The sequence below is a fragment of the Syngnathus scovelli genome, chromosome 17, assembly GCF_024217435.2.
Source record: "Syngnathus scovelli strain Florida chromosome 17, RoL_Ssco_1.2, whole genome shotgun sequence".
NCBI lineage: Eukaryota > Metazoa > Chordata > Actinopteri > Syngnathiformes > Syngnathidae > Syngnathus > Syngnathus scovelli.
In genome coordinates, this window is record NC_090863.1 from 1,940,569 (window position 1) to 1,952,473 (window position 11,905).

Sequence of the window (11,905 nt, forward strand, 5' to 3'; positions counted from 1 at the left end):
GATGGAAATATGAACTAAAACACCATACAATGACTGCACTAAAATGTGGGGAGCGTCCTTTTTCTTCAAAAAACAAACAAACAAACAAACAAAAAAACTCCAACTAGTTGCACCAACAATGGGAGCTGCATGGCCATGTGGCGTAGACACACGGCAGTGTAACACAGCCGTGCAAATGCTCCATTAGGGACACATAGAAGCACATGAGGGATCATTTGACTTACTGAAGCCTTGTCAAGTCGTGATAATTAGGCGTGTTTAACAGACCGATACATTTTTGGCCTCTTCTCCCTAAGGAACCAGACAATAGGCGGCTGAGCGGCCGACATCCCCGAGATATAACTGGTCGTGACCCCCGCAGGACAAACCAGTGCATTGTTAGGACACATTCTCCAATATGGCTACTGATCAAATAGCGTTGAAGGGAATAGATGAATAAGCAATCAAGCAAGAAAACACATCAAATAAAGATTGTCAGCTTTTTCTTTTTTCGCATTCCTTTTCTCCATGTTACGTCAATATTTGGATTGCATTTTGCTTTGGGCCGCCCCAGAAAAAAAAAAAAAAAAAAGAAGAAGAAAAAAAACTGCGTTGTGTGGACAGAGAACATGTGGAAACATTATATGTCCATAAAAGTCATAGTAAAGTTTGACTATCATGAAAAGGACATTGGATCCAGCGTGTCAAATCAATTAGCAGAGCAAACCGAGTCAGAAATGTACTGTGGCGGCGGTGGACAAAACGCATTAAAAATCAAGTACAAAACGTCCCTGAAAAGAAACAGTGTGTTGCCTTCACTAAACGCAAGACGAAGCCGCTCGGGCCTTTTCAGCGTCTTCAAAGTGCACGAAGAATTACTAGTCATTTGCCATTTCCCCAAAGTTAGTTCAGATGCTGCATGTGGATCTTGGCGTGGAAAGTGATAAGTGAGAGAATCAATCCCTCATTTATTGTACTGCTCAGCGCGCTTAAATTTAGATCATCATTGCGCTTGTCTTCCTTACATCAAAAGAATTCCCTTGGACTAAAATAGGCTTTATGTGTATGGGGAAAAGCTCAAATGTTATTATGCTTAACTGTGGATAATATTGCATCGACATTACAAGTAGTACATGTGACAAAAAAAACTATTTTTGGTGAGTTTAAAAAAAAAAAAAAAAAGTATATTTCTAAATGGGATTTGAATCTGCATGTGGACTTACCGGAGCGTGACGGTAAAAATCCAAATTTAGCCTTGACAGTCTTTGGTTCAAAGATTCAAATGTGCAGCTCGAGTTACTAAATATCAAAATGAGTTTAGTACTGTTTTGAAAATTGCTCACATTATTGGTGGAAAAAGTATTTTATTGTGGGGGGGGGGGGGGGGGGGTTGGTTGACATCACAAAGACCTAGCATTTGAACAGGGTTGTGTCCAGAAAATATTCCAATGAATTTACATGACGTTGTTGTTGGATTATCTCAGGCAACATCTCCAATGGGGTTTGGGCAATGCATTACAGTCAGGAGGAAATCCCATTACTCACCTCGGGGTGTTATCGTTACGACGGACATCCGGAAAGAAGGACTCTTTTTCAGGGGCATTTGATGTGATCCAATACATATGACCCACAATAGCCGAGGGCCGGAGCTCAAACCGAGCGGCGTTACCATGACAAAAGGAGGTGAAGCCAGGTGAGCTGGTCGGGAAAGAAAGAAAGAAAGAAAGAAAGAAAGAAAGAAAGAAAGAAAGAAAGAAAGAAAGAAAGAAAGAAAGAAAGAAAGAAAGAAAGAAAGAAAGAAAGAAAGAAAGAAAGAAAGAAAGAAAGAAAGAAAGAAAGAGAAGAAGAGCACAATTTGTTAACAGCACAAGCACAGCCTGTAGTCATGCAGGGAACGTTGACTAGCGGAATCAGCCAGGTTATGGGTTACGGTCCCATGAGGGAAATAGCTGAGGTTAGATTCTTATCTACTTGTTTTTCAGCTGACGCGACGTGTGCGTGCGTGCGTGCGTGCGTGCGTGCGTGCGTGCGTGCGTGCGTGTTCACGTGTGTTGTGTGTGTGCCACCCACCTTTTTAGAAAGAAAGAAAAATAAATAGTTCATAAAATATCAAAGCAGTTCAGATTAAGTACAGTGTGATTTATTTTTGCTTCTTCAGTACACTGCCCACAAATTATGACCATGAGCACAATCTAGTGCTATGCAATACAAGAATGGTATCAAAAGTTTACAAATGGTAATAAATGCACAATTTTGATTGCCGTTTATTTCATGGAATGAGCTGCCTCAATTTATGCTGTTCTGCAAAACAACTGCAGTGATCAATTGAGCCACACGAGGGCGTACATTCACTCAATGCATAAAACAGTATTCCGTGTTTACAAGCCTTTTATTTAGCCACGGCACACACATATTTGAAGAGGAACCCCCCCCCCCCAAAAAAAACCCTCAAAGCATACGACCTGGCATAAATATCACAAAAGGTCTGTATATAACTAAAATAACGACAATGGCATCTCGATTGACTCATATATGTTCTTAGTGTGAGCTCTGTTTAGCTATTATTCAGTTGTATGACGGCTTGCATTTTTTAAAAAAAACTTGTACGTTGGCTCACTTGTACCTCAAGGCACCACTGTATGTCTCCATTTTCATTGCATTGCAGTATTCTTAGTCATAGCTTCATGACTTTTTTTTCCGAAATGATTCAACTTTTTCATTCCTATGGCATTTGAAGGAACGTGTGGTAGTTTTCTGAGGCTGTCCTTGGAAAATATGGCCTCGAGCCAAAAGGTTTGAGAGCCCCTGTCTGCGTTGGTGTCATTACCGGAAACACACTTGATGGCGCTTTCCACTGATGTGGTGCTGAACTACAGAAGAGCAACAAAATGGCCGCAGGCATTTGTTGCATCAACTGTAAACACATGACAAATTGGGTAAGAGATTTGGAAATTAATTTCACATCATCCATCGGGTGGATCAGAACGGTGTTTAGTTCTGGTGTGAGTTCCGAGTCCACGCTTTGTGCCTGCCTCAAGCTGCTCCAGCGACTGTGGTCATAAACGCTGGCTTCCAAAAGCCCATGTTGTATTTCAAGGTATAATCAGTACAGTAGCTGGAGTGAGCGGGACAGGGTTTGGATCTGACCCACCCACATCCAGTCCCCCAAAAAATATTGCAACCACCTCGTCATTTTCTACGCAAGTATTTGCACTTCTATCAAGTACGAAGTGCGAGTACAGTTGCCACCTGTGTCTCTCACACAAATCATGTCATCCAATTCTTTCTCAAGAAGCGACCAGCTTGATGTACTCGTACATCTATTATACAGACAGTTTCCCCCCCCCCCCCACCCCCACTCCCGCGGTGGACTGACCCAGCTGGGGGTTACGGGCCAGTGACCCTGAGGGGACGTGCGCCTTCACAAGATGAGAGAAATAACTTTTGGGCAAAAGAAGTAGTGTTGTAAAGGAATGAGACAAAGAACGTGCAGATGACCTCCCAGGGCTTTTAAAATCATCTCACGGCCTTAAGTTTGTTTTCCGAGTCATATAACCTGCAAGAATAGATCAACTCCACTAACGACCTGCACACATGGCAGTAGCGGGTCAGGTTGTCTTAACTGATTAAATAGAAGCGGAAAAAACAAAGACACTCGCTAAAGCTAAAAAATAAAATAAAAAAAAAAACAGTTGTGCAGCAGGTGAGCTGAGGGCCACATTGTTTGCAGTCAATAAAGCGGAAAAAAAAGGTACATTTGGAGTATTTTGTGGGTATTTTAATGGGGGAAAAGTAGAATTTTAATCAATTGATTTTTTTGACATTGTAGAGATAAGAGGAACAGTTGGAATGCTTCAGATTGGTCCAAAAATTTTTTAAATTGGAGTGAATGGTAAATATTTGGTTGGAAATTCTTGAAAAGTGTGACATTTTGGAATGAGAACAATAAAAGTCACATTGGCCAGAACACAAGTCACAATGATGTCTCCTTTTGGATTAAGAATCAGTGGAATCCAACTAACACAGTGGGCATTTATCTGAGCTTAGTGTTGTTTTAAGAGGCGACACTGGTCTCGGGAGCGCAAAGGAAAAAAAATCCACCTCTTTCAGGTTTTCAAAGGCATCCACCCCTTGCTTGATTTGGTCAAGCAGTCAGGGAGTAAGAGCACTTAAATGCCACCACCGTGACTAAAGCAGCAGAGAAAAGGAGGGGTGGCAGCCAGCCATCCAGCCAGCCAGCCTCCCACTGGGAGGGAGGGAGCCAGCCACAGGAGGCAACACAGTGTCTAGGGCCGCCAGCTTGGTTTCATAGGGGACCGACCGCGGGGCTTAAAGTTAGATTACTTTGAAATGTGCATCCATCGGAGCCATCAAACTCCTCCGCCTTCCCTCCGGCCGTCACTCCCCTCTCTCTCTCGCTCCCTCCCTCCCGAAAGAGAAAAAGCTGTTGCCACAGAGCAGGGTATGAGTCAAGAGCCGATCCTCTTTGATGGCAGAGAAGGATCCTTTTGTTCCCTAATCCCAAGCAAGCACACAAGCTTGCCCCCCCCTCTCTCTCTTTCTGGAAGTTCAACTGGACGTCAAGGGGGCAAATTAGGAGGTTACCCGTTTGGCTTTGATTGGAAGGAATACAACAAGGTTGCCTTATTGGGTGCCTCTGCTTTTTTTCTCTTTCTAAAAATCATCAGCCTGGCATGACACAGGTCAGTCAGTTCAGGCAAAGGTGTTTCCTCAAGGAACAACTGTTTAGCCCTTCAGGAAGAAAAGGTCACCCAAAAACAGACACGGGCGGTGGGTAGAGAGTTCCTGTCTGCCCGCGTCACTCTTTAGATGCATCTTAGTGGCATTAGCAGATTGGACACACATTTCACAAGGGGTGGATGGATGAAAGTGCCCTTCTCGATACGAAAGATAAATGTATTTATTTATTTATTTATTTATTAACTACAAATATTAATTGTGTGACTACCATGTAAAATGGCAGGTTTTCGGTGGGGGCTAAATAGGGGGGCGGAAATGGGGGATCAAGTAAATGCTAAAAACTAATGGGGGCGCAATCAGAGAATATGTGAATTCGCAGGTGGTCTATTATATATTATACATACATATACATTATACATACCTATTATATATACATCGACTGGAGCTTGAAATGATCGTATCATCGCGCCACTAGATGGCAGACATGGCTTAGTTTTGCTGACACTCCAAATCATGACTAATCAAGACTAATATAGCTTCTTGCAACTAGTTTTGCCCACTGCTGTTCATATAAACAGATTTCTGTTTTATACATTGCAATAAATACGAAAGGGAAAACAGTAGGTTCATAAAGTGCGACCCATTTCTGTCTGCTTTTATCTCTAACAAATTGACCGATAGTAACCCGACTAACGTCTCCGCTCCCCAGAGCACGCGCCACCTACAGTCCTCCAATCACGAGCCACCAAACGCTACAACGTCATCCAGTCGCTTCCGGGCTGGGAACGCAACCCTGGCTGATGCTAAAATGTACCATTTTACCCAATTTTACACGGGTGTTACTTGAAATAGTGACTTGAAGACAAATACATAACGCTTTTGTACGGTCTCGACATAATGTCGGAATTCCGCACTGAAGGATAACAGTACCTGAATAAATCCGGGCAGAAGCTGTGTGACGGTAGCGGATGAGGTGAGAATGAACCGCTTTGCAAATATTGCCGATGGTTCGCAACCGGGATGCTAAAGCGGCACTCAGCATCTCTACTACACGCTGTCCCAAAACAATCCCCCCGCAACCATTCCGTTGTGTGCACTCAACTTATTTTTAACAGCTGCCAAGGGTGTGATTAGAAATCACTAAAAAGTGCTTCCTCTTTTGCCAGCAAATATCCAAGCTAGTTGCAGGCTTCCATGTTGGCGGCTTTTTGCCCCCTCTTCCCATTACACCTCATGTTTCTTTAGACGCTTTGTTTTGTAGGTTGAAACCAAATTTCCTTACATAGGCTTGATCTAAACACGTCTGTTACCAGTCTGTCGTCGTGTGTCCTGATCTCGTCAAGTGTTCTCAATCTCTGGCTGTTAAGGCCAAAGTCATTGATACGTGACCGTAACATCTCCATTTCAAGTCAAGTCTACGGAAGCGGATTAGGGCCAGTGAAGACAAAAAAAAAAGGGGGGAAGTGACAGGATTTGGACTTTTTTCTCCACTTTAAGTCACTTTAAATGTCTTTAAGGAGAGAAAAACAAAATCAACTTTGAGAAGGGACCCTTCTGAAACAGCAGCCAACACATTAAGCAAGATATATATATATATATATATAACCCATCTCAATATCTACAGTGTATAGTCCCAGACATTGTTGAATGGTCATATGAGAAAATGAAGACTGATGTACTTCAGCCTTGTGCTGACTGAGAGAAGATGCTAAGAATAGACCAAGGTGGGCATCAGGCACGGAAGGATTGATTTACCATTGGCTGTATGGAGTTGTCTGCGTTTGGATTTTGCTGCGTTTTCTAAGGTTCACGTTTCCCATGTTGCAGGTCGGGGCAAGGTTGACTCGCTCGCTGAAATCAAGCCCAGCCACTAAAGGTTCAGCCACTTCGGCAAGACGTGTTTTTTTTTCTCCTGGTCTGCTTCTTTTTGCAAGTGACTTCCCCCCACCCCCCCACTCAAGATGAAGCTGAAAGAGGACATCAACCCCTTGCTCCTGCAGGTCTTCCGATCTGTGGTCTGGGTCTACTCTATGATCACCTTCATACCCTGGTACTTCCTCTCCGGATCCAACTTGGAACGGGCCCGCCGCATCAAAGCCCGCTCAATTAGCGGACACCCGGCCGGCCCGTACAGGGCCATCGACAGCCAGCGGGAGCTGGCGGCGTGGTTTCACCCTGGGGTGGACACGCTCGATAAAGTGTTTGAATATGCAGCCAAACGGTTTCCCCAGCGGGACTGTTTGGGCACCAGAGAAGTGCTGAGTGAGGAGGATGAGCTGCAACCTAACGGGAAGGTCTTTAAAAAGGTGAGTGAGACCACCTTCATACAGTGAAGCCTTGACGTTGCTGACCCATGCATCACACCACGGTCAACCACTATTTCCATTGTAGCACAAGGCTCACGTCAACAAAACAAGAAGACTGGTTATTTCCAACAAAAGGCGCTTTGTGCGCTGGGGACAGTCCGTGCCAGAGCAGCCAGGAACCCGCATCGAGTAGTGAACTGAGATTGTCATCCTCAAAATCCAGATTCTAATTATGTGACGTGTGCAGGTCATACTCGGGAACTACAACTGGCTGTCGTACGCCGAGACCTACCGGGCAGCCAAAATGTTCGGAAGCGGTCTGGCGGCACTGGGCCAAAAACCTCAGTGCAACATTGCCATCTTTTGCGAGACCAGAGCCGAATGGATCGTGGCTGCTCAAGCCTGCTTCATGTACAATTTCCCACGTGAGTGACCCGCAATGTCCAAGCCGTCTGTCGATGTGTGAATTTTTTCTCTTCGCCCTATTTGTTAGTCGTCACACTGTACGCCACTCTGGGACCCACGGCCATTGCCCACGGTCTGAACGAGACCGAGGTCACACACATCATCACCAGCAAAGACCTACTGCAGAGTCGTCTCAAGGTACCAGTTGAACTTAAGACTGGAAAATTGTCCGATTGCTTCAGAATGGAATTTTCCCTGCCAGGCGATATTGTGCGACATTCCGCGGCTGCAGTACGTCATCGTAGTGGACGAGAAAACGTCCGGCTGGCGGGACATGCCCAGAGGCGTCACGGTCCGCAGCATGGACAGTGTTAAAGAGATGGGATCCAGGATCGAAAACCGTGAGCAACCGCGCAACAGCCGTTTCTCATTCGAATGCGACAACGTGGACAAAATGGCATCAGTCAGCTCTTTGGCGTCTGCCGTCTCGTGCGCACAGTGGCCACCGACCGCAGACAGCCGCAGTCGTCAGACACTGCCGTCATCATGTACACTAGCGGCTCGACGGGCATCCCCAAGGGTGTGGTCATCTCCCATGGCAACATCATCGCCGGCATCACCGGGATGGCAGAACGAATCCCCAACCTCAAGTATGGAAAATGGAGACTGTGTAATTAGTGGCGTCAAATGCGCACAGCTAAATGGCTCGGGATAATGGCTCACAATGGCGTGTGGCCGTTAACAATACACCGCCATAGTGTATGGCCAAATAAGATGCTGACGCTTTGGTCTTTCAAACGAAAAGCACCCCTTGCATAAATACGCGCAAGATAAGAAAGGTGTCGTTTGTGCGTCGGCAGCGAAACGGACACCTACATCGGCTACCTGCCGTTGGCCCACGTTTTAGAGCTCAGCGCCGAGCTGGTGTGCGTCTCTCACGGCTGTCGCATCGGCTATTCCTCCCCGCAGACTCTCGCCGACCAGGTCGGTGTCCCAAATGTGGTTTACTCGCCGCCTGTAAACGTCGTATGAAGTGTCAAGACGGTTGACGCCGTGCGTTGTTTGATTGTTGCAGTCCACCAAAATCAAAAAGGGCAGCAAAGGCGACACCAGCATGTTGAGACCTACACTCATGGCCGCTGTACCGGTGAGCATTTCGGAATGTAGCGTTTCGGAACGTAGCGTTTCGGACGTGCCCAAAGTAGTAATATAGTACTAACTAAGTTCTGTCTCGCGGGCAGGAAATCATGGACCGCATTTATAAGAATGTGATGACAAAAGTGGAGGGAATGAGCAGATTTCAAAAGACGCTATTTGTGCTGGCGTACAACTACAAGATGGAGCAGATCTCCAAAGGCTACAGCACGCCTCTTTGTGACAGGTAGGTGATCAGACTTTGGTCACGATGACTTTTGAACCGACCCTGTGGTCAACAACATTTATTATCTTTCAGTTTGGTGTTCAAGCGGGTGCGGGCACTGCTGGGCGGCAACACGCGCGTGCTGCTCTCGGGCGGAGCCCCGCTGTCGGCCGCCACGCAGCGCTTCATGAACATCTGTCTATGCTGCCCTGTGGGGCAAGGCTACGGCCTCACGGAGACCTGTGGAGCGGGCACCATCAGTGAGGGTAACTATGCAAACACTGTTGATTAACATTATCAAATGAAAAATGACCCTGGTACGCGAGATTCTTTTTTTTTTGGGGGGGGGGGGGGGGGTTGCAGTTTGGGACTACAGCACCGGACGGGTGGGCGCACCTCTAGTTTGCTCCGAAATGATGCTCAAGGACTGGGAAGAGGGTAAGTCCAGCAAAGCAAGGCAACTTTGGGATCAAAGTATGGCGGGTTGTCCGCTTCTAAAAATGATGCAACTCCCCAGGAGGCTACTACAGCACGGATAAGCCCAACCCACGGGGGGAAATCTTGATTGGCGGGCCCAACGTGACAATGGGCTACTACAAAAACCAAGCCAAGAACCGTGAGGACTTCTTTGTGGACGGGAAAGGCCAGAGATGGTTCTGCACCGGAGACATCGGGGAGTTTGACCACGACGGATGCCTCAAGATCATTGGTGAGAATTTTGAATGCCTTTGGCTCATCTCAGAACAACTTGATATCATTGAACAGAATGAAAGCCATTGCGCATCATGATTCAGTGCAGCTCCTTCTGCTGTACACAATTTGGCCGTCTGGGGGCAGTGGAATACAGGCATGCAGACGTACGTAAACATTAGAAGAACTGCTTCAACCGCTGCTACCACGTCCATGCTAGTCTTTAGCCCGGTGATGGGGCTTTCTATTGTTTGTTAGCGTGAAGCAAAGTGGAAAAAGCCCACTAACCCTAACCCGGCAATTCCGACGAGGGATATAGCTGCGATTTAAGCACGCAATGAAGAATATAGAAGAAAGAGCTTTTAGGATAGTGACGTGTTATCTCTCCACAGACCGCAAAAAAGACTTGGTGAAACTACAAGCTGGCGAGTACGTCTCTTTGGGAAAAGTGGAGGCTGTTCTGAAGAACTGTCCGCTAATAGACAACATTTGTGCCTATGCCAACAGGTAAAAGTTGTTTGACAAAAGAGGTGGATTTATTATCATTATTTGTTTATGGGGAATCTTCTTTGTGTCGGTTTGCAGTGACCAGTCATATGTTATCAGTTTTGTGGTGCCCAACCATAAACTGCTGATGGCACTGGCCGAGCGCTTGCAGGTGTGGGGCACGTGGGAAGAGATCTGCAACAATCCACAGATAGAGAAGGAAGTGCTCCGCATCCTCACTGAGGCCGCTATCTCGTGTAGGTGCTTTTCTCATCCTCTTTCATGACCAGTAATAAGAGCTATATCAAAACTGGAATGAATCATTGGTCTGAAGGCAAAAATAGCCAAGCATCATGTTCACTGATTCCTTTTTGCTGTCCCTCGCACAGCCAAACTGGAGCGCTTTGAGATCCCCAAAAAGGTGCGGCTGAGCGCCGAAGCCTGGACGCCAGAGACAGGCCTGGTCACAGACGCCTTCAAACTCAAACGCAAAGAGCTCAAAACGCACTACCAAGAAGACATTGAGAGGATGTACGGAGGGAAATAACACAGCGCGCGCGCATGCACACGTGCACGCAGGAACACGAGCAGCTCCGAGGCCCCTGAAAGTGCGGGGAGCCAAGACCGACCGACCAACCCACCCACCCTTGCTATTGATCTACACGCAGGGAAAAATCCATCTTCTCTCTAACCAGTGACTCGCACTCCCGCCCAGTTCTCAATGATGCGTTTGACCCTCGGAGTTGCCGCGGCAACCAAGGCCAAGAGAAACAAATACTAGCTTTGGACGTACGCCGTGACGTTCTTTCACCACTGCCGGCCGGCGGGCCGCTCCCCCGAGACCACCGGTGGCCAAATTGTACTCCAGGGAGGGGGAAATGTGGCCGAATCAATCGCTTGTGAGCAAGCGTTTAAACAAGCAAAATCAATCCGGTTGTCCTGACTTTGTCAACGGTTCATGAGGTATTTAGAATCAACAACACAGAGTGAGAACACTAAGAGTCTGGCTTCGAAAGGCACATAGTATTTGAGATTGGGAACATTTCACTGCACATCACCAGACAAAAAGAAAGTGAGGCAAACAATAGTCAAGTATTGATTGGGTTTTGAAAAACGCAAAAGCGTGTCAGCAAAGCAAGCGGTTATAGCATTTCAAAGTCATAACGCTCGTGTAAACTTGATACATATGTGGATTCATTCAGCCATCGGGTCCAAGTGCATTTCATTCTTCTTTGTATTGCCGGCGTGGATAGATTAACAAAGTATGTGTGTCTAATCAAGTGGAATTTTGCCAAATTTCACTTCATTGGTGCATTTTTTCCCTTCTAAATGTAAAATATCTCGCTTATGGGGAGTGGGGGTAGGAAGTTTCTAGTTAGTAAAAGGTATGTGCAAATGTTTGTGTTTGAGGAGTAAGTGTTGAAAAGCCATGAGCGATCAGTCAAATGTTTGTGTTCACTTGAGGGGTTCTCTTTATATATATATATATATATATATATATATATATATATATATATATATATATATATATATATATATATATATATATATATATATATATTTTATTCACGACTTTTGAACTTTTATGTTTTGTATTTTTCCTCGGTCCAAAGAATCACCATTATTTTTGACATTTTGATTGGATTTCATGTTTACTCTTTTTGTTGACCTTAATTACCGTATTTTTTGCACCAAAAGGCGCACTGGATTATAAGGCGCACCCTCATTGAATTTTTTATTTTAGAAATCATTTCATATATAGGGCGCACCAGATTAAAAGGCGCATAAAATAGATGCCATACTGCAACAAACTGAGGTTGACTAGGGTTGCTGTATGCATCATTTATCTCCTGTAAAATGATCGGAACCGACTAAAGTTCGATCTAACACCTCGGTACTGCTTACTTATGTTTCCCTTCCATATCGATCCGTAAATGAATTTTTGGTGCACGAGTGTATTTCAGGAAACACTCGAAAT

The 11,905-nt window shown here is 45.6% G+C and overlaps 1 protein-coding gene and 1 long non-coding RNA gene across 2 annotated transcripts in view; one reads left to right on the forward strand and one right to left on the reverse strand.

Annotated features, from left to right (window-relative positions):
- The first annotated feature begins 5,428 nt into the window (after positions 1-5,428).
- The window catches only part of acsl3b (acyl-CoA synthetase long chain family member 3b), a 7,431-nt gene continuing 954 nt past the window's right edge, over positions 5,429-11,905 (forward strand). The window contains exons 1-15 of the mRNA XM_049746808.2: positions 5,429-5,653; positions 6,508-6,986; positions 7,234-7,411; positions 7,480-7,589; positions 7,654-7,792; positions 7,891-8,041; positions 8,252-8,375; positions 8,467-8,538; positions 8,633-8,772; positions 8,845-9,017; positions 9,115-9,189; positions 9,269-9,460; positions 9,834-9,948; positions 10,027-10,184; positions 10,317-11,905. The exon at positions 10,317-11,905 is cut by the window's right edge and continues 954 nt beyond it. Coding sequence (XP_049602765.1) covers positions 6,642-6,986; positions 7,234-7,411; positions 7,480-7,589; positions 7,654-7,792; positions 7,891-8,041; positions 8,252-8,375; positions 8,467-8,538; positions 8,633-8,772; positions 8,845-9,017; positions 9,115-9,189; positions 9,269-9,460; positions 9,834-9,948; positions 10,027-10,184; positions 10,317-10,474 — 2,130 coding nt within the window. The 5' untranslated portion in view covers positions 5,429-5,653; positions 6,508-6,641 and the 3' untranslated portion in view covers positions 10,475-11,905. The remainder of the gene's footprint in view (positions 5,654-6,507; positions 6,987-7,233; positions 7,412-7,479; positions 7,590-7,653; positions 7,793-7,890; positions 8,042-8,251; positions 8,376-8,466; positions 8,539-8,632; positions 8,773-8,844; positions 9,018-9,114; positions 9,190-9,268; positions 9,461-9,833; positions 9,949-10,026; positions 10,185-10,316) is intronic.
- The window catches only part of LOC125984736 (uncharacterized), a 19,799-nt gene continuing 19,381 nt past the window's right edge, over positions 11,488-11,905 (reverse strand). The window contains exon 2 of the long non-coding RNA XR_007487060.2: positions 11,488-11,905. This exon is cut by the window's right edge and continues 18,836 nt beyond it. This is a non-coding gene — a long non-coding RNA (uncharacterized lncRNA).